A 20377-nucleotide genomic window follows, 5' to 3' on the forward strand; every position below is an offset into this window, starting at 1 on the left:
TTTTTATGAAAAATCAAACCGAATTAAATTATGAATATTTCTAATAAAAAAATATGATAAACTAATTTTGTGAATAATTTGATGATAAATTGTTTTTAAATTTTGTATCAAATTTTGTAACTTATTAAATAATTTAACTTTTTGATGATCTTATAATTTTAACTTTTTGCATTGTTTGCACATTTAGACGTCAATTTGTCACCATCAAACTCTTAAACACTTGAGTATGAATTTTGCTATTTATCCAGATAGGCACTCAATAATGGGCCGGGCTACCTTTTTTGCTTATGGGCCTTGAGTTTTAACCAGGGACCAAATCGCAATATTCACTAATTTTTCGAGTACTCCGACACGGTGGTGGTGGTGGTGTTTGATGGAGCAAACGATATGGGGTCATTTGCCGGTGCTGGTAAGGGCAAATTCAAAAGAATCTATTGAATACATTCTTCAGGCCCTTTGGAGAACTCGAAAAACTGGTCTTGGCACTACCGACCGATGCATCATCCAAGAAATGCTCCAGCTCCAAAATGAATCTGATCTCGACCCAGTAATGTTTCTCTCTTTTTAATAGGGAAAATGTTTTTGCTTTATTCACAACCCAGTAGTACTAGTAGAGTTTTCCTTAGATAATTTATTGTGGAAAAGATTATAATTTTTAACTTATAACACTATCTGCAGCTTCTGGTTTGCCTCCGAATGTTAATCAGGAGGTGTGTTTATGAGAACACTAGCAAGGAGGATATTCCGAAGCTGTTCCCCAGTGAGGTTCTGCCTGAATTGCAAAAACTGTTGACACTTTTGTTGCACAAGTTTCAGCGAGAGTGGCAGGAAGATGTGATGAAAGATCAGGTCAGATATTTTACTGCATATTTTGTTTGTGTATGTGAGCTCAATTGGGTACTTCAACTTTAATCTGAGATTGAACATTTGAACTGTTATATTCAGAATATTGTGCCTCGATTAAAGGCGATGACATGGAATATGGCAAATCTCGATAAAGAATCAGCAGACCCTGCAGCTGTTATCAATTTGAAGGTAAATACCACTCTTGAACTTTAGTAGAGTTGGGACTTTCCATCAATGTGCATATTTAAGTGCTCTGAGTTTATTTTCATGTGTTGCTTGTAAAATGATCAAATGTGGTTTTATGTGATTCTATAGTTTTCACTGCATCCTTTTCAGCTTCAAAATGATGGTCAATTTCACTCGGGAGAGCAAGATGTGAAGTTCAAGTTGGCTACAGATTCTATAGATATGATGCTGAAAGCCATGCACTGTATTAGAGACCAGTTTTCTACTGTGGTAAACACTATGTTGAAGTTTGTTCTTTTATCCGGATTGAACTTTATACTTGTATTCGCTGTGTGGTTTTCTAATGAGCCCGTTATATGTTGTCAGGATGAGGCACTGAATGGGCATTAGTACCAGTAAACCAATGGAGTTTCTTACAAGATACAACTAATGGTATGCTTGATTAAATTGATGCCTTTTGCTTTTAGATTTACCAAGTATGTTTCTTAATGAATTGTTGGTCAAATTTAACAGGCAGAAATAACCTATGTTTGAGATTTTAATTTGAACATAAGTTTACTTTTGTCAAATTGCATTTTCTTCACATGATGGGGCTGTCTTATAAATTGGTCTTCCTGCAAGTATAAGAGAATGAGAGGATATGGATTTTGCTTGTTGGTTTGAATAGGACAGTTGAGCTCATTATGGTTCAATTAATTGGTCTAGTTTCAACAAAGCCTTATCTTACTGGATGGAGAAGGCATGAAATTAATTAATAGAACACCAATTTGAATTTAAAAGAGGAATTTTATTGAATCCAACAGCACACTGTTTTAGATACAAATCTGGAGCCAAGGCTCCTACAGAGAGTTCTTCACTACTCTAAGAACTAACTTGCATCTTACGAAATTACGACTATTTACAGAAAATAACTAGATAGGAACACAACTCACCCCTCTCACAATAACTGCTTTGCAAAGAAATTTCTTTCTACAATTACTGTTGTAGCATTTTCTTTCTACAAAATCCGTTCTACATAGCAGTTCCTCAGACCTTATGGGTCTTTCTGGAGTAAGCCTTCCAGGATGGCTAGTTTACTAGGAGTCTAGGACTTGGATCCAGTAATTGGTCCTCCTCAAACTCTAAGCCAGCAAATTCTGATTTTCTATCATTAATCTGGAGTTACAATTTCATATTTGAACTTTTCTTTCTATAGAGCATGGGAAGGTGGGCCTTGGGAGACTGGTGAGCTTTTATTTTTGGGGGGAGGGACCATGTTGTGTCATGTTAACTAAGAAAATAGAGGAGGAAATGAAACGGATGCTTGCTATGTTGATGGTCTTTGCTTACAATAGAGACAAATTTGCACTTTACTAGCTCTTGCAATGAGCCTTTGGTGTGCAACAGTAAGGTTGCTGTCTTATGAATGGAGATTGTGTTTAAATCCTACAAACAGCCTCTCCACTTTTGGGGACAAGACTGCTACCACCCTCTCTACCATATGGGAAACCTCAACTACTGTGCACCCATTTTTCCATTTTGGGTTCACAATTCCCCTAATTTTTCACTCTCTTGTATGTTTTATAGCTCATAGCACAATGTAATACCAGTGAAATACTGCAGTTGAAGTTTATTTCATGTCTGATACATAAAGCTGATGGTTATTTCAGATTGATTTGATTTGATTTTCTCTGGTATAACAGGAGGACATAAATGAAAGACCTAGGCAGGGGGAATCAAAACTTGATCGATCTTTGGCGGGGAGTTGTGTTATCATTCGGGCTAAAGCCTCAACTGACCAGATCATTCACTATTCTTTATTTAAAAAAGAAAAACTGTTAATAGTGTTATGCTTTTTGGATCAGAAAATTCCAGTGCAAATAAGAAACTCTTTTGGTCATGGGTATGACAACCTCATATGTAACTTAATGCAAGTCAGTTTTTCACTTGATTTTCCTTTTGTTTTCTCAAGTGAACTGGTGCAAACACAAGCAAGATGCTTGCACATCCATTGTGGATTACTTTGCAGCTGTAAAACATAATGTGCATTGGATTACTGGTTTAAAGTTAATAGTTATGCTTTTAAAACTTGGAACATAAGTTGCAAATGTTCAAAACAAAATGTCAGAGTATGAATTTCCCTCTTGTAACACGGTGGTATAATTTTTACCTTTAATTGTGGTTGTTCCAAACGAACACTCAAGAAGAACTGTGATAGGGTACCAAATGTTGGTATTCGGGGGCACCAACTTGTGTTTCCGTTAAGTTCCCTGGCTTTTAATTGCAGAGTAGCATGAGATTAAGGATCAACTTGTTCAAAAGAAAAATGTGACCAAAACTCCAAATTATTACGTCAAAATTTACACAAAATTTCACAGTTTCACCTACGGTAAAACGAGAGCAAGTAACTTGCAAAGTGCTAGGTGCTGATGTTACAAAGGGGCTAGGATCTTGTCGTCAGCTCTGATGAGAAACACGTCAATTTGTTACTTATGGAATAGAACTTATTCTTCCTGAAAGCATTTCAAACCCTGCTGTTTGGAGGCATTGGGAGAACCCCATCAAAGAAATCACCAAAATAGCCACGAGGCTCGTGTACTAGCCTTGAGATGATATCTCTGAGTGTGATTAGTCCTTCCAGATTCCCGTCATTGTCAGCAACGTAGACCCTATGAATCTTCTCATGGTCAAGCAGTTGAATCAATTCTTTGATTGTGCAATCCTTATTGCATGTAATCAGGTCACCTGACATTGGAAAGGCCCCTTCATGCTTCTCTAAGTAGCTTCTAATGGCTGTCAGGAAGTCTTTTGCTGTAATAGATCTGTGTCATAGTGTGTGAATATATAATTAGTATGTAATGGATAGAACATAAAAAAGAAAGATGGTAGTGTTGTATAAAGAAGTTCTTATTTATCAGTTGAAATGTGTTGACAAACCTATAATCATGGTAGATTTCAGGAGCAGTTAGGAGGAATTGAACATCTTTCAGGCTTATGTTACCAATTGCCGTGCTGCTACCCCTGTCCATCACTGGCAACCCTCCAATCCTCTTTTTCCTCATCAGTTTAAATGCTTGAAGCACTGGTTCATCCTCGTAAACCTGAAAACAAGGAAACCCATCTATTACTAAGTTGATAAAGATTAGTGAGCTACTTGAATGGGGAAAAGTGTACTAGTTATATAAGCTTAATAAAACATATGGGAAACTTGTGCTTTAGAATTATGAGAATCCTTTGTCATACTTGACACATTTCAATGCATTAAGAAGCTTGATGTATGTCGTAATATAACGAAGTAGAGGGATGTATGCACTTATGCCTATACACTGATTACACATGCAGAAAAGGAAGTAGTGTCTTGTGAGGGTTTAAGGCATAATGTATTATAGTTGGTATGCTGTGGCAATTGGCAATGGCATATTGTAAGAAAGCCTAACGTTAGAATAATTGCAAAGTATTGAGGTTTTGTATAGTTATGCCAATAACCTTTTGTGTTGTAGCAGACGCATTACAATATGGAAGGGCTTTATTACTAATTAAGGTGAGGCATAAGCTGGTGTACATTATTTCCCACCATGATGCAGAAATTCAACTTAAGATAGTTACTCACCTTGATAATATGATTTGGTGTCACCATGGGAAGACCAACTTCAGACAGTTTCTTGGTTCCCCAACTCTCAAACCACTGAAGACCAGCACATTCTGCCAACATGTGAATTACAGAAGACTGTGTAATAATGTTGTCAATTCGACCTGCACCCAAGTCCACCACAGGAATACTCTTCATCTTGTACTTGGAAAGCAGCAAAAGCATGGTCAAAAATGAGTTTGATCTCTCCAGAGCGAGAAATGGAGCCCAGCGGAATGACCCTGAAATGTCACGAACCTGTTTGCTAAAGCATTAGCTACTGACATAAATAAATTAGATCAAATCAAACTAAGTGAACAACTGCAACAAGAACCAATTAAAACAAAATCAGTTCTTAGTTTACATTGATAAGGCTAATATACAACCTTGGTGTTCTTATATAGTTGAGAAGAAGTCAGATCCTCAAAGAAATTGCCTGAAGTTGTCGAAGCAGATTCAAGGCCTAATGCTTCAGAAGTTATTCCATTCACTGCAGCCGTATTAGCAGCTCCACCGGATGGACTCCTTGGAGATGTGGGTTCAGACTTTCAACAGCATTGATTGTCATATTGAATTGTTAAAAAAAAGTACCAACAAAAATCACTTCAAGATCAACCAGGTAACATCATTTTTCAAACAGTTCATGATTGAATTGAACATTTACCATGCAAGAAACAATCAAATCAACCTTCTACCAAGAATCAATAAACAAAATTCACATCATCCCACCCAAGGTCGGCCTAAGGATAAAGCAACCAAAACTAAAGTTTTAGGTCCACCAATAAAAATGTTATTAACTTTTTAAAGCAAATTTTTTTTCATATCTTGACTAAAAGGTCCCACATTTTGATTTTAGGCTTCATTTTTTGTTGGACCTGCCCTGACCCCACCAGAATATTGAATTAACGGTAAACATGATACTTGTACTACATTCAATTAGACAGTCTTTTTAGCATGTTTTACTTTTACATTCTCTACCAAATTGCTCACTTCTGAAATTTTCTAAACTAAAGCCGCAAATAAGTTATATATACATCATTTTTCATATAACGAATTTTTGTCTTTGGGGGAGAGGGGATAGGAGGAAGCTGGACATTAAAGCAGGTAACAAATTAATCAAATTCAGATGCCAACCTGATGCAGAATCCAAACAACAATTCCAGCAAACTCAACTATTCCTATATATCTGTCAATCCAACTGGCATCATTGGGTGCATCTACGTCCACCACAGGTGCACTAAGAATGTTGTGTTCTGCAAGTATTTTTACTGCCTCGGCTAGGGTGGCATCTGATTTTATCTCAATTTCTGAACACCCAAAATTATAACCTAAAAAATGTTACATTCTGAAACTGAAATTGAAAAGACACATAAAAGGGGCATAGCATAACAGATACTAAGGTATATTATGAGAAGAAATAAGCGTCAACATCATCTCAGCAGCCCAATATCATTCAGGTAGTGTGTCAAGTGTCAATAAATACTAGTACTAGAGATTAATTTTCATGTAGGTATAATAAAAATCCTTTTTTGTTTTTGTTTTTTTGTCATCCCTAAGAACCAAGCTTTTAAATTGTGATTGTAGTTACAGTTTTGTCGTGATGCTTGATATTGCAGAAAACTGCAAACAAATACAGTCAATACAGCAACAATTGCAGTCGTAATAACTTCAACAACCTTGACAGCCAAAATTACAATAGCAAACTATTTTTTAAAACCTTGCTGAGAATTGATATGTGATATGAGGGTGATAATCCAGTTTTTTTTTATCGGTTTGTTGTTAGTTTTTGTTAGTGGGAGAGATTAAAATCCACGACTTTCTCTTCATATTTCTTCCTTCAACCGCCAAGTCAACTGTATAAGGTATGATAATACAGAATGAAACGGTACCTTGATTTGAAGGAGGTGGAGGGAAGGCAGAGACAGGTATGCTTTCAAAGCAAGCATTGAACTTCTCATCAGGACTTAGCTGTGGTTCCTGAATGTCCCATAGATCCTCCACTCGCAACCCCAGCTTCGCCTCTGGGCTCCTTGGACTCTCTTCCATAGTCACCATAATAACTCTCTCTCTCTCTCTCTGTAACGCCAATGCTAACAAGTTAATTATGATCCTTTTTTTCTCTTTACACATCCCATAAATAACTGAAGAGAAGGACACTTAATCTGCAAACACTTCACAAGCTACTTCCTACACCTAAGATCAACACCGTTGGATTTCAAAAACATGGAACATAATCCGTTGACTTTGGAACCAGAAGAAGCGTGGATGATTATGATGAGAGTGCATGTTGTGTGTGATGAACTGCTTCATCTCCACGTAATACTAATGTCTTGTCCTACGTTGTTTTGCGGCATGCTTATCCAAAATCTGCATTATTTTTTGTCACACATACACATCCTCATCCGACACAATCTTTTATTACTATCAACAATAAAATGGTTTGCCGTGCTAACATGCACCAATCGATTCTTTGATAATTAACGATAATTAACCCAAAGGATTTACGTAGTAATATAAAGTTCCGCGTTCATATGCATAAAAATAATTTATTTAAGAAGAAAATTGGTATTTAATTTTTAATTTGTATAAAATTTTTATATAAAATTTCGCATTCATATGTGTAAAAATGATTTATTTAAAAAGAATTATATTTAATTTTTAATTTGTGTAAAAAAAATTTGGGTGGATTGGGGGACACCATGGTAACCTAGGAAAAAAATACTTTAATTATTTTTGCACATTAAAACAACAATAATGCGCCGATATATTATTGATTAATATATTTCCATTATAGTTTTTGTTAGATCGTTTTTTTCTTACATTTTTTATCTCTCTCATAATTACATGATTTCTTGTACAAATTTAATGTACTGGTAGAGTAATGATTGGTTTTATTCACGAAATACACATAAAAAATATAAAAAAGAAAAACACCAAATTTTTTATTTCAAATATAAGAAGATTTTAACTACTTTTATATTGTTTAATGTTATTATTAAAATATTTTTTATTTAATTGAGGTGTTAATTTAATAATTCTGTTTTATTCTTAATATTAAGTTCTAATAAAAAATTAAATATAATTAATTATTTTTTAAAATAATTAAAAAAAAACTAATTTTCTTAATTAATATGAAACATTTTTCTCCTATATTTTAGACGGAGGCAGTAACAATTACATTTTCTTTCTTTTCCATTTGCATTCTTTATTCTCTAAATCTAAACAAAGCATGATGACATGAATGAGTCGGATAATCACTATGCTGATTTGAGAAGAGGACAAATGAGTCGGGTATTTACTATTCGTTAAGTTGATTCGAGAATATATTATTCTTGTCCTTTTCCCCTTGACTTCTACAATTTGAAAGATATTGTTATTGTTATCCAAAACCCAAAAAATCTTAATTTAGCGTAAAATAGAAGAATAAAATAAGACGAATTATTGATTTAGTAACTTTAGATTATAGAAAGGGAAGGGTTGTTTTTTCTCGTTTTCTTTCGAAACCTTTACTTTTGTCCCTTCTTTTTATTTATTTTAAATCATTTTATGATATGCCTAGTTAAAATTATTTTCCGTTAACATTTGAGTTGTTGGTCTAAATCCACAAAGAAAAAATTTCCTGCAATTATTTATTTCATTTCATTTTTGCAAACTATAAATCAAATAAAACAAAAAGTGACAGCCAGATTTTGAATAAGGTTGACCCAAATAAAATATGTGTAAATTTTAATGGATAATCCTCTCCCTTTTAATCAAAAAGTGCAGGGCCATATTCTCAAAGGTAATGGTTGATCCACTTTCTTTCATTCTAGTTAGGATTTTTCTTTCCTTTCATAATTTTGAGTTCTAAATTTTACTTGATTCAGGCTGAATCATGGTTATAAAACATTTTATCCATCTACACTATTTTGAATTTGAATAAAATATGTTTTTTTTCCTCTAAAATTTTTAAAATTCCGTTTTGGTTCCTTTAAAATTGTGTCAGTTTTCAGTTCCTTTAATTTTGAAATGCTTCACTTTTAGTCTTTCAAATACAATCTAAACGACTTTTTGTCTTTCTATAAAGCGTTATTTAAAGCAATCAGAAGTCATAAATTTCAAAATAAAGACCAAAAACAAACAGTTTTGGAGAAGCTAAAATCGAATTTTGGAAGAAACAACAACAACAACAAAAGACGCACCGTACCTAGAAAAGAAAATGTTGTATAAATATCAACCCCCATAAGTATCTGGATATCCAAGATTACAGCCTAACCCACTTATAGTGTGTTTGGATTAAGTTCATTGTGATAAATCATTGATTATTTGTTCATGAAGGTAAAACAATAAATAATTATTTCCACTTTTTCATGGAACCATCATGATTTTTAGAAGTATAATTGATTCTCAGTGTTATCCAAACACACTATTAACAAGCCCACCAATGGTTCTCCCTTAATTCTTGGGCAGTTCGATCTAAACAACAGCTTAACTTTTGTTACATGATTGTGACTCATCTCAACCTATATCCTATATAAGAGGACACCTAGCATAGCTCCTATTATGTATATTTAGCATCTGTTAATTTGCTAAAACTAATACCAACTTATTTAAATCTAGTCACTCCTTCACAAGCTCCACTGTACAGAGATAGCTTCCTCTGCATCAGATTGACTAGTGGAATACGTTTCTAAAAAAATATATTTTTTTACAATGACAATAGCAACCAAGCTTTATTTCACCTAATGGGATTAATTATATTGATCAAATGTCACTACTGAACTCGTTCAAAATTAAAAACAATTAATAAATCCAATAAACTAAATTAGTTTCAATGATATTTAAATATTTTCTTCAGTCTTCCTCTATCATCATTTTAGTTAAACTATCTTTCATTTGATAAGCATTTCTAGTTAGTCTTTCCTTCCACGACCAAAATATCTTAGGTTAGTTTTTTATATCTTTTCTATATAAATGTTAATTCCAACCTTCTCAAATATAGTCGGCCATACAAGTTAGAACATGACTTTAAGGAACTCGAAATGAGCCAGAGATCAGTACATATTTTATCTGAAATTCTGTACAGAATTTCTGATCACACTCACCTTGACTTTTCACTATGTAAAACACATTTTCTTTGTCCTACATTCTTTCCTTTCTTCTACTCCTCATCTTGGGTACTCAAACTCCCTTTCCAAACAAGGATTACAAAAAGAAAGTATATTGAGTTGTTAGAAAAAGCAAAAAATAGAAACTCCACCTCTACAATGTTTTCTCAGTTGTGTCCATGAGCATCACTTCCTGCAGATTTGCGGTTCAAGTAACGAATGACAGCATCCTCAACCCTGAAGATATTATAAAAAAGAACACAAACAAATTAGAAAATATTTTGACAAAAAATATTATATACTATTGGTGGCCATACATCACACATATATCAATTAAGGATTGGGAGGAAGAGGGGGCATACAGCCTACAGGGTATCCATGGCATAACTTCTAATTTCTCTGTATGATAAATAATCTATGCACCAATTTCATAGTGAAGCCCTATGGACTATGGTATTGTATTGCAATTTCCTACCAGTTGCAGCTTAAGAATGGACACACCTGACAAATCAAAATCTGAAATGAAATGTCTTGATTTTTTCTTCCTAAGTGTCAAGTTGTGTCTAACACAAGTGTCTGGTATAGATGCAGCTTCTTATTTTTATGCGTATGATTGCCAACATATTAAACTCTCAACTTTAGCAAGTGAATACTCACATTCAGGTCACAACCATACTAAACAAACAAGTGTATTATGGATATGTATATACCTCACAACAAAAAGAGATAATGTCAAGTGTCATCATAAAGCTTACCATGGTTGATTGAAGAATTCAGAAGGAAGTTCCTTTTGAACATTATGGCTGGCATCTCCAGCAACAAGTTTTAAATCTTTGCTCTGAGAAGCAATCAAAGTATCAATAAACTCCGCTGGAGACTGACTAAAGCTAAGAAAGAAAGCTCGTCTTCTATGATGCTCCTGGATCTTCTTTAAGGAGGTGCGAATCGCCTCGTCATAAGCTTCAATCTCTTTTTGACTCTCAAAGCCTGCCAAGAATGTAGACATATCCTTTTCCAGTGGAAAAGGCACATCAACCTGTATATCATAACATGCAGATACAGCTGGAGAATGTCCAGAAAGCTTGATGTTATGCTCCATATGTATAGGTTGTGGTTGTGTCAAATGCTGTGCTAACTTCTGAGAAACCATGGTGAAATCCATCTTCTCTTCCCCAAACACCATTTGTAGAGAAGGATCACATATGAAGAATGAAGGGTCATTTGGGATCTGTAGCTTCCTGGACTTCACGTAGTTAGAAAGAGTAGCTATTATTCTTGGGCGAGTCTCTACCTCAATCCCTAAAAGTTTAGACAGTGGTGGTGAAACCATAAACTTGTCAGGTGTATAATTCATTTCTATTGCAATCACTGCAGTAAATTCTTTGTTTCCTTTCCTCTTCACCTCAAAACCATCCTGTTGGGTAGGGGAACGAGCACTATCCCACACAGTGACATGATTATCAGGATAAAGGCTTTGATCCAAGAGTATGGTAATTTTCTTGAAAAATGCAGAGAACTTCGGGTACAAAGGGCTCGATCCCTGTGAAATTCCTGACATGGAATCCACACCATCTTCCAATATCCTTCCAATTATCTTGAGAGACCACCAAGATTCATCATCAGCCTTTCTATTATCAGCATCCATTTTAGCATGATTTGAGAAGGTATTAAACACATAAACACGAAGAGTTTTCTGAACATGAGGAGGCAGCTTAGTCTCCTGTATATCAATCTTTCTCCTGGCCAAAGAAGCATCCACCTGAGCCTCAAAATCAAGCAACTGAGTGTAAAGAGCAGACTCGGGCAAAAGCGCAGCCACCTTTTCAGGTATTTGCTTCTTTTGCAGAACAGCTGGGGTCAACTCCGTGGCCTTAAACGGCGTGGATTGGTTCATATTCAACGAATTGTGAGACCTCAACGGGGGCTTTAGGGTTGCTCGCTTGGCACTTCCGGTGCCCAGACTTGATACACCATTAGCAGTATTAGTTTTTAGATTATGCAAGTGAGCAAAAGGCAGAGTTTGAGGTACTTGTGGATGAGCACGTGCAGCCTGAGACTGCAATTGAGCCTGTGCATACTGAGCTTGTGCAAAGACCTGACTTTGGGGCTCTGAAAACTGAAACAGACCATGGAATTGGGTTTGAGGGTGTGACTGTGACTGAGAGAGTAAAGGGTTTGGATGGTTCCATTGCTGAATGGGGTTAGGATGGTGTGGTTGTGGTTGTGGGGCCATTCCAGAATGACCAAACAAAGATGATGTAGCAATATTCTTGGCTTGATTATTCATTCCTATTGCTGCTTCTAAGATCTAAACCAGAATCTTAATCACCCGCAAATTCAGTTAAACTGAAATTAAAATATTATAAAATAATAATCAGAACAACATTTATCACAAGATATAAATGAGACTCTCTGGGGACCCCTGGGTTCTGAAAAAGGAACGATTTTTTATGTGAAAAACATCAAGAAAATTTAAAGAACGAAAACCCTAACTACGAAAATACAATGCATGTAAAGAAGATGCAAGAATTGGAACCGTACCGGGAAAGATTGAATTTGGGTTTATCAAACTTAAGGAATGCACTGTGATTTATAGTTGTTGTTTCTTTGCAGAAGAAAAAGACAAAGAAAAACAGAGAAGAGGAAGAAGAGTTTCTTACTGATGGTCGGAAATTGAACGAATGAAGAAATCACTGGTCGGATCGATTGCATGCTCAGTTTTCGTTCTCGTTTTTCATCTTTTTATGCCCAAACATTCTCGCTGGTTTTAAAACACAACGTTGTGGTTTAAATTAATTTATTTTATTTTATCTTTACTGTAATAACGCACATATTACGCGCGACAAGGTTTCTTGTAAGTAAAATTGAGTTACCGATTAGTTGTTCATTGGAAAGAAAAGAAATGAAAGGGTAACCAATGAAAACCGAGGTTGTTGGGTTGAGATAAAAGAGTTGAATTAAATTGATTAATAAAAAAAAATTAAATCAAGCATTTATATAATTTCAATTTTATCATGTGTTTGTTTGTTTTTTTTTTTTTGCTTTAATATCTTTTTAATTTGTCATTGTACATGCATTATAACAAGCAAGTTGCAAAATCAATTATCTCAAAGGCATGTTTGATTTTGTTAGTGAAACAAAGGTTTAACCATAATCAAATATGGAAGAGGCATATTCAATTTTTTTTAAAAGGCATATTTGATTTTGCTAATAAAACAAACACTTAACCATAATCGAATTTGAAGGAGGTATATTCAAATATTTGTTTTTCAAAAGACATTCAATTTTGCTGGTAAAATAAGGGTTTAACCATAATCAAATATGGTGGAGACATATTCCAGTATTTGTTTTTTTATAAAGCATGCGAATATGAAATACAACCTAATTGAATGTAAAAAAGTAATTGTTCTGGTGTGTATCTCATGAGCTATAATAGGGTTAAATTTGGGAACACTCAAGTTTACATTTTTATTGTATTTTTTCTTTGCCTTTCATCTTAATTTTGCGGAGATTGGAGAAAACTACACCTATGAACCCCATCATTTTCCTACACATTTTATTATGACTTGCTCAACCGAATGAATGAAAGTGTGCATTTCTTTAATTTCATCATTCTTGTAACTTTTTCCACTTCTCTTTCCTACGAAACCAACACAGCCTAAATTTTATCGTCATTATTAAAGTATATAAAATATGTAATTTTTTATTTAAAAAATGGCATAAAACTTTATAGCAATTATTCCTTTTATCTTAAAATAAGTATTGTATTTAAAATAAATATCCTAAAATAAATGTCATATTATTTTTTCAATGTAATATTAATTTAAAAAACTACTAATACCCTTAATAAGTATTACTTTAGTTTTTGAATGTATTAATAATATTAATACTAATGTTAGTTTGATAAATTACTACTCTTTTTTATTTATTTTATCATTTTTTCTTGATTTATATAAAATAATTTAGAACAGACGAAAATAATAAATAAATTAAATATATAACATTTTTTATAACCATAATATTTGAGTTGAGTTTTACTGTACTAACTTGGTCAATAGTATTAAATATTGATTATAAATATATAATTAATGATTTTTATTTTTTCCTATTAGTCTAATGTGAAAATAGTCTTATGCTAGATACTATTTGATCAAAGCTTAGAAAAAAGGCTTATTAAACACACTCTTAAGCATCTAATCCCATTCCACAAATTTTAGTTAACGTGTTCTATTTAATTTATTTTAAAGAAATATTTGTATCAATTTCATTTCTTAAGAAAAATTGGAATATTTCAATTATTTTAAAAAAAATATAAAGCCTTATCCCTACTTTCAAGAATTATGTGTTCATAATTTTAACCTTTAAATATTAAATACATTAATTTCTTAAAAAGTTCATAAATCAATATGTTTGAATATATAAATTAATGTGTGTTAACTTTTCATATTTTTTAAAAATATATGGTTCAACTTCAATATATAATAACACATTCAATATATAATAACATTAACATAAATAGAGGGGGAAATATTAATTTAAATACCCTTTTAAAAATGAGATATAATATTGATGTGTCGCACAAGTTTGTTTGAGTATTAAAAAAATAGATAATTTAAATTTGTCAATTAAAAAAATTAACAAATGAAAATAGGTTTATATATTTAAATACTTGATGCTCTGGTGATTGAGCCAATTAGCTGAATAGAAGAGGATTGGATGGATGATTTTCCTTATTCTTTGCTGCAAAATGTATGCATGGATTGTCTAATATGATTCTATTGGCTTTTATTTGCAGCGGTAAGGTGTAAGCAAAGATGGCTTTTAAGGTGTAAATGGGGATTCCATTCAAACCGTTAAAATCTTTTTATTAGATGAGTGATTCAGGTTGGTCACGTTCTTACCATTTTCTCTCTTAACAGAGAAAAGTATCCCATTTGCTGTGAGGCACAGCAAAGTCAGGAAGCCAGAGCAAATACTTCTATTTATACAGGGGCTAAAACATAGGTAGAGAAATTCAACCTAATCTAGTTTTTCATTCCCTCGTCAGAGAAACAATTTCACCTTTAGGAATAGGTGTGTATGATATGTGCGGGATTGAACTTTATGAAATTACTATACTTGTATTAAAACCAATTTAAAATCTCTCTTTTCTCTCTCCGGCACTGCACTGTGCAAAGCACAGGCCCACAGCAAGTAAAATTTAAAACTAGAGTAACGTGAGTTCTCAAGATTTCTTAAATCAACATCTGCGACTAAAGGCCGGGGGGAAGAACACACGCCACACATCAAAGGTAAAATGATTACTATCCAAATAATACGGATGACACAACAAAGGAAAGATGATTATTATCCAAATAGCCGATGACATCACAAAGACTGATATATAAAAACAAATAACAAGCGGGTTTCTAAAGACAAAAATTCTCAATTCAGGGTAGTTTCCCAATATCATAGTTTTTAAAACTTGCAATTCCTCCCGTTGCCATGATCTCCAAGTCCCACAATTGTAGTTTCTGTAACAAGTTATGAAGTAGCGTTATAACAAGATGCAAAACCATATAAAAAAATATGAATCTTGCCAACAAATACAAAACCCACTTTAGGAATTACTAAGGATAAAGAAAAGTCATCTAAAAATACTTACATATTTTATTGAAGGCCACAATGTCACAACTCTGGACATATTCATTGATGGGCTCAACTGTGAGATGTTCCTCAATAAGAGTATCAACAGAAACTAGGTCATCCACAATAGTAAGCATAATTTGCAGTTTCTTGATACCGTACCCAACAGGTACAAGTTTGGCTGGGGCACAAATAAGTAATGTCAGAATGGCAAATATGGAACAGCCATAATAAGCAGAATACAAGCATAATGGTAAAGGATAGTAGTACAACTTCTATCTAAAAACCCATGAATAACATTTGTAACATTTACAAATACAATAAATTGAATATTATAATTCAACTATTTTATGAAGTAGATCAGAATGAAAATGGATAACGAAGTCAAGAAATGTAAAAATATCAATAACCAAAGCCAAAACAAGAACTTTTATATAAAAATAGCATACATGCACCCCAAAGCAACCCTTCCATCTGAACAGATCTCACTGCTTCTTCGAGCTTCTTCATGTCAGTTTCATCGTCCCATGGTTTCACATCCAACAGAACAGATGATTTCCCAGCTGAAAAGGGAATCAACAGAGAATCAATGCCATTGCAAAGTGGTATATGGAGGAGAGCACAGGATAAAGTTCAAAGATAATTAGTGACAAGAAAGAAACTTACACTCTTTTTTTTTTGTAGATGCCTTCACTGCAGCTGCCCGTTCCTCTGCTGCCTTCTTCTCTTCTTCTGTCTCTTCACCGAACAAATCCACATCATCATCATCGTCATCCTCAGCAACAGCAGCCTGAAGAACAGGTTGCATTCAGTCAAAGATCAACCAACCATTTGAGTTAAGACACACAAAGTGAAAAGAAAACATGAAACCATTAGGAAAACACTTGCCTTTGTGTCTGCAGCAGGGGGAGTTGCAACAGGCTCTGCAACTAGAGATCCCTCAACAATAACACCAGATCCCTCGCCAGTAACACCACTGTAGAGTTTAGACACAAAATAGGTATAAAAAATAGTAACTGAAAATTAGTATAGTAACTGAAAAAAAAAAAGTATGAACGAATGAAAAATATGACTAAGTCACTCCAAATCATCATACTATCTCAGCACAACAGAATAAATAATGCCATGATCCAAGAAGATAAAATCATTGCATAAGACACCAACACGAACTATCACACTATTATGTTTAATTATTCATTAAATTACATGTCACCTATTACATATAATTGGCATGTAAGTCATGGGAAGTGAACTTACGAGATTCTCAACAAAGCATCAATGTGCTTGTACCACCTGGAAACATTTCCATATTCATCTGATGGAGCAGTTGGCAAAGCTGCATAAACAGTAAGATCATCCTTTGTAGCTTGGTACCTAAAAAGAAAATGCAAAAGGGACAATACATAAGAAATAAGGATTTGAAAAGGAAAAAAAAAATAATAGAAGTTGATATAACCTACCAATATAAACCACCATAAATCAACTGCTGCACAATTTCTCTTTTCAAACAAAATTATGTAAAAAGCAAGCAATGATTTTATAAACCTGTCTAAGATCTTAAAATATTCATCATAGGCCCTCTGGAATTTTCTATAGCTTTAAGTTAATTACCCTACATTTATATCAGTAATTTGCACTATATACTTGTTCAAACAAACAATATCAATCAATTTTTAGTCTCTTTTTTTTTATCTCATTTGAAACAAGATAGCAATTTTTTTTCTTAAAGTGGGAAATTCTGATTTGACAAGGGTCATAGATTATTGAGGAATTTATTCGGTTGGTCAAAGAGATTAGGCAGCAAATAATAGCAAAGCCATAATCTGACTCTTTCTCATCTATGATTGAAATATTATTATGTCAATACCCTTTTAAAAACAGTTAGAACAGGTAAATAGCAGCCGCATGTAACCTCATACAAGCTATAATTGCTCAAAAATACACTGCTTCTTTGTGAATGCTTAAAATACACATTTTTCCCTTACGCTTAGCACAATCCTACTGAAAGGGAAATACGCCTTTTATCTTTGATTAATGATAGCAGTATGAAAAACTAACTTACCTTAATTTTAGCCAAAGTAATTAAGCCTGATTTTCTTACATATTATGCATTCCTAATACTGTAATAGCCATTAAAGCTTGTTTATCACTTAAGAAACGAGGATTTATAAAAAAAAAAAAAAAACATACAAACGAAGCATAAAAGCAGTGACATACCCGGTGATGTAACTGCGTGGGAGAAGGTACTCATCAAGTTTCTTCAACCCAGAGGAAGAGCTAAGGTCGTAGAGTGTGACTGCCATGCTTGCTATATATATATGTTAATTCCTCTGCAAAATATGCATAACATTAACATGGATTACAATAGCAGCAGTAAGAATTTCAAAAAACAATAAGAAAAAATGGATCTTTAACCAAAACCCATTAATAGAATTCTTCAAATTGCGAAGTTAACTAAAAACATCATGAAAACCCCAAAATTTACAAATTTGTTAAGAGAATTCAGCAATTCAGATAGAAAAGTGTAGCATAGGTTTTGGGAATACAAATTTCAGAGGAAGAGATCGTGAATCGAAGGAGCTTGCTTACCTGTGATAAAAACGCAAACGAAGGCAGCACAAGCGAGAGACGGAAATAGTGGGAATTAGAGAGTGATGATCTCTTTTTATTTTGGCTTGGAACTGAAACCCTAACCCGAATTTCCAATTCGGATACGGGCCATCAAATTGGATTATCCACTAAACCGTTCGACCAAAGCCCATTAAACAAGCACAAGGCATAGATCAATGACCCATGTCTTTTTTAGGCAATTGCTAAATAAAACCCCATTTACTTATATTTTTTTTCCAAACATAACCTCTCCCTGAAACAAAATGCATAATTTTTTACCAAAATGGATTAGTTCACAAAACTAATTGTCAAAGTGGATGTTTTACAAACCTATTTACCTGTTAAATCATCCATGACAAGTAAATAGTTTTATAAAACACTCACTTTGGTAATTAATTTTGCAAAATAACCCATTTTGGTAAAAACTTCCAAAATGCACCCACTCTATATCAGAGAAGAAGAAACACTGCAATGGGGCTACATTTGAGAACCTGACATGTTGAAGATACCAAACCCCTTTGGCTCAACAAGCAAAAAAAAAGCTCTCAATCACAAAAATATATTATATATAAGAAAAAATAAAAATCCTCTTTATAGAGGGAAATATTCAATACAAAATTTTGTTTCATACCTAAAACACTCCTGCAGAAACGTTCCCCTCCAAGCATATATTAACACAAACAAAAAAAACGCAAAAGCAATGGCATAAAGAAAACGCATAAAAGTCAAATTGTTCAGATCATACATAAAATGTCAACCCCTTGGATGCTGCACTTCAGCCCGAGCCTGAGGCAAATACCGCCACTATTCACTGCATGTTTAGTTTGTAATTGAAAATGTTGTGGCGCATTCTAATATAAATTCAATAGATAAAAGTAAAATGAATGCAGAAGCAAGAATCTTGACTGATCTATTGGCAAAATTACTTTTGCTTTAAACGTAATTTTGCAACAGATTTCCAAACATGCTTTTACTCTATTTGGTAACCCTTTTTTTATCTCTTTTAGTACTTTCTTTCCTTTTATTTTAAAAAAAGAATAGGATTTGCCTCTAAATATTGCTCCAAAGAAATCTAATTAGGACTTGCAAAAGAAAGACATTTCTGGGTTTTTTAGCCAGAAAATGGTGTGAGAAGAGACTGAGAGAAGGTTCGTGTGTTTTGTAGTATCACCACTTGTATGTGTAGGAAGGAATTTAATGGTAAGTTTGATGGTATGAAATGGAATAAAAGAGAAAATAATTAAAAATAAATATTTGAATTAAAGTAGTATAATAATAATGTGTAATCTACACAAAATTTCAAATTTTCGTCTCTTTTTTTACCTATTTGATCTCAAGCTAACCAAGGGTAAGAAAGAAAATGTAAAAGGGTTAGGTGATATGTGTGAAGTGTTACCTTGACTGCTTTTCGGTTCAACGGCTTATTAGGTCTAAGTGAAATGAAGGTGGAAAAAAAAAATAGTGCTGATTTGACTATTATGGAGGCTTAAAGGCTTTCTAAAACCATCTTTCAAAAGTTTCCTTTTAGGTAACAAAAATAAAAGGGTGCAATTAGTAAAATAAATAAAGATATACAAATTAATTAATTTAATGGAATATAATTTTGGTAAATTGAGTGCATATGAAGACATCTATTATGTGGCTACTCAGACCGTGTGCATACAATGATCTGCTCGGATTGCCCATATGACTGGTGATTTCAAATTGTCAATCCATACAAAAATGGTTAAGTCATATAACGATTTACAAATTGTCAACTAGACTACTAACTTCAACCTGACAAGTCACAAAAGATGCATTCCTAAATGTCTGTTGCATGTCATTAATTCGCGTGGAGATTTTGAAAATTTAATAAAATAAAAATATTTTATAAACATAAAAATCAAACTCTTACTTAAATTATTAAATTTATTTAAATGTAAGTCCCTTTTTTAAATTAAAATATATGAGAATATAATGTACAATGCAATATATCTAATTCAATCAAATGTAATTTATAAGTTTAGTCTATGGACTATTTTGTTAGCCATTATAAGTAACTAATATAAAATTGTTACAGTATAATCGATATGAAATAAGATATTGTCAAAGGATCTTCATTTATCCTTCATTTGCCTAATCATTATTCACATTGAGAATAATTATCTCAATGACACCCACTAACTGTTGTATTCACACAACACAATGCATAAAGAAACTTCAAGCAAATAACCTCTCTAGCAACAATGGATACGCTCGAAAAATTCCTAAAAATACATTAGATGTTTTACACGAGATAGAGAATTGCTGAAGCTTAACATTTTTATGTTTCCTCCGAACTATTATCTTTAATATTGTATCAATCTTGTGTAATTGTAAAATTCAACGCGTGCAAAATCCTGGGTGTTTACTTGGATAGGTAAGTGTAATACTACTT

The 20377-nt window shown here is 33.3% G+C and overlaps 4 protein-coding genes across 6 annotated transcripts; 1 reads left to right on the plus strand and 3 right to left on the minus strand.

Annotated features, from left to right (window-relative positions):
• Nucleotides 1–285: 285 nt before the first annotated feature.
• Nucleotides 286–3106, plus strand: LOC114416210. 2 transcript variants are annotated; one of them, XM_028381074.1, is made up of 6 exons: nucleotides 286–547; nucleotides 679–849; nucleotides 946–1035; nucleotides 1162–1302; nucleotides 1399–1464; nucleotides 2715–3106. In XM_028381074.1, the coding sequence occupies exons 1-5, from the start codon at nucleotides 374–376 to the stop codon at nucleotides 1420–1422; spliced, it is 600 nt and encodes a 199-aa protein (XP_028236875.1). In that variant the 5' UTR covers nucleotides 286–373; the 3' UTR covers nucleotides 1423–1464; nucleotides 2715–3106. The 2 variants fall into 2 exon arrangements, with proteins under 2 accessions (XP_028236875.1, XP_028236876.1); XM_028381075.1 differs by having other exon boundaries at nucleotides 293–547; nucleotides 1183–1302.
• Nucleotides 3107–3266: 160 nt separating this feature from the next.
• On the minus strand, nucleotides 3267–6992 carry LOC114416209 (SNF1-related protein kinase regulatory subunit gamma-1-like). 2 transcript variants are annotated; one of them, XM_028381071.1, is made up of 6 exons: nucleotides 6529–6992; nucleotides 5774–5967; nucleotides 5026–5184; nucleotides 4622–4897; nucleotides 3949–4112; nucleotides 3267–3833 (listed from the first exon to the last, which is right to left on the minus strand). In XM_028381071.1, the coding sequence occupies exons 1-6, from the start codon at nucleotides 6767–6769 to the stop codon at nucleotides 3536–3538; spliced, it is 1332 nt and encodes a 443-aa protein (XP_028236872.1). In that variant the 5' UTR covers nucleotides 6770–6992; the 3' UTR covers nucleotides 3267–3535. The 2 variants fall into 2 exon arrangements, with proteins under 2 accessions (XP_028236872.1, XP_028236873.1); XM_028381072.1 differs by having other exon boundaries at nucleotides 5774–5946; nucleotides 6529–6952.
• Nucleotides 6993–9615: 2623 nt separating this feature from the next.
• On the minus strand, nucleotides 9616–12511 carry LOC114416211 (SWI/SNF complex component SNF12 homolog). Its single transcript, XM_028381076.1, has 3 exons — nucleotides 12387–12511; nucleotides 10482–12072; nucleotides 9616–9963 (listed from the first exon to the last, which is right to left on the minus strand). Exons 2-3 carry the CDS (start codon nucleotides 12011–12013, stop codon nucleotides 9894–9896), a joined length of 1602 nt encoding a protein of 533 aa, XP_028236877.1. The 5' UTR covers nucleotides 12014–12072; nucleotides 12387–12511; the 3' UTR covers nucleotides 9616–9893.
• Nucleotides 12512–15009: 2498 nt separating this feature from the next.
• On the minus strand, nucleotides 15010–18065 carry LOC114416216 (elongation factor 1-delta-like). The gene is made up of 8 exons (XM_028381081.1): nucleotides 17941–18065; nucleotides 17569–17681; nucleotides 16609–16725; nucleotides 16240–16327; nucleotides 16018–16141; nucleotides 15801–15914; nucleotides 15371–15532; nucleotides 15010–15239 (listed from the first exon to the last, which is right to left on the minus strand). Coding segments are annotated over exons 2-8 (693 nt in total). The 5' UTR covers nucleotides 17655–17681; nucleotides 17941–18065; the 3' UTR covers nucleotides 15010–15237.
• Between the last annotated feature and the right edge of the window lie 2312 nt (nucleotides 18066–20377).

Source organism: Glycine soja, chromosome 6 (assembly GCF_004193775.1).
Source record: "Glycine soja cultivar W05 chromosome 6, ASM419377v2, whole genome shotgun sequence".
Taxonomy (NCBI): Eukaryota; Viridiplantae; Streptophyta; class Magnoliopsida; order Fabales; family Fabaceae; genus Glycine; species Glycine soja.

Coding starts and splice junctions, on each gene's coding strand:
- LOC114416210 (XM_028381074.1), top strand. CDS start 374: ATGGAGCAAACGATATGGGGTCATTTGCCGGTGCTGGTAAGGGCAAAT. Junction 548..678: donor ATGAATCTGATCTCGACCCA/GTAATGTTTCTC, acceptor CACTATCTGCAG/CTTCTGGTTTGCCTCCGAAT. Junction 1,036..1,161: donor CAGCTGTTATCAATTTGAAG/GTAAATACCACT, acceptor GTGATTCTATAG/TTTTCACTGCATCCTTTTCA.
- LOC114416209 (XM_028381071.1), bottom strand. CDS start 6,769: ATGTGTAAAGAGAAAAAAAGGATCATAATTAACTTGTTAGCATTGGCG. Junction 5,968..6,528: donor TCCACCTCCTTCAAATCAAG/GTACCGTTTCAT, acceptor AACATTTTTTAG/GTTATAATTTTGGGTGTTCA. Junction 4,898..5,025: donor AACTATATAAGAACACCAAG/GTTGTATATTAG, acceptor TTTAGCAAACAG/GTTCGTGACATTTCAGGGTC.
- LOC114416211 (XM_028381076.1), bottom strand. CDS start 12,013: ATGAATAATCAAGCCAAGAATATTGCTACATCATCTTTGTTTGGTCAT. Junction 9,964..10,481: donor GAATTCTTCAATCAACCATG/GTAAGCTTTATG, acceptor TAATATCTTCAG/GGTTGAGGATGCTGTCATTC.
- LOC114416216 (XM_028381081.1), bottom strand. CDS start 17,654: ATGGCAGTCACACTCTACGACCTTAGCTCTTCCTCTGGGTTGAAGAAA. Junction 16,726..17,568: donor CCACGCAGTTACATCACCGG/GTATGTCACTGC, acceptor TTTTCTTTTTAG/GTACCAAGCTACAAAGGATG. Junction 16,142..16,239: donor CCCCTGCTGCAGACACAAAG/GCAAGTGTTTTC, acceptor CCTGTTCTTCAG/GCTGCTGTTGCTGAGGATGA.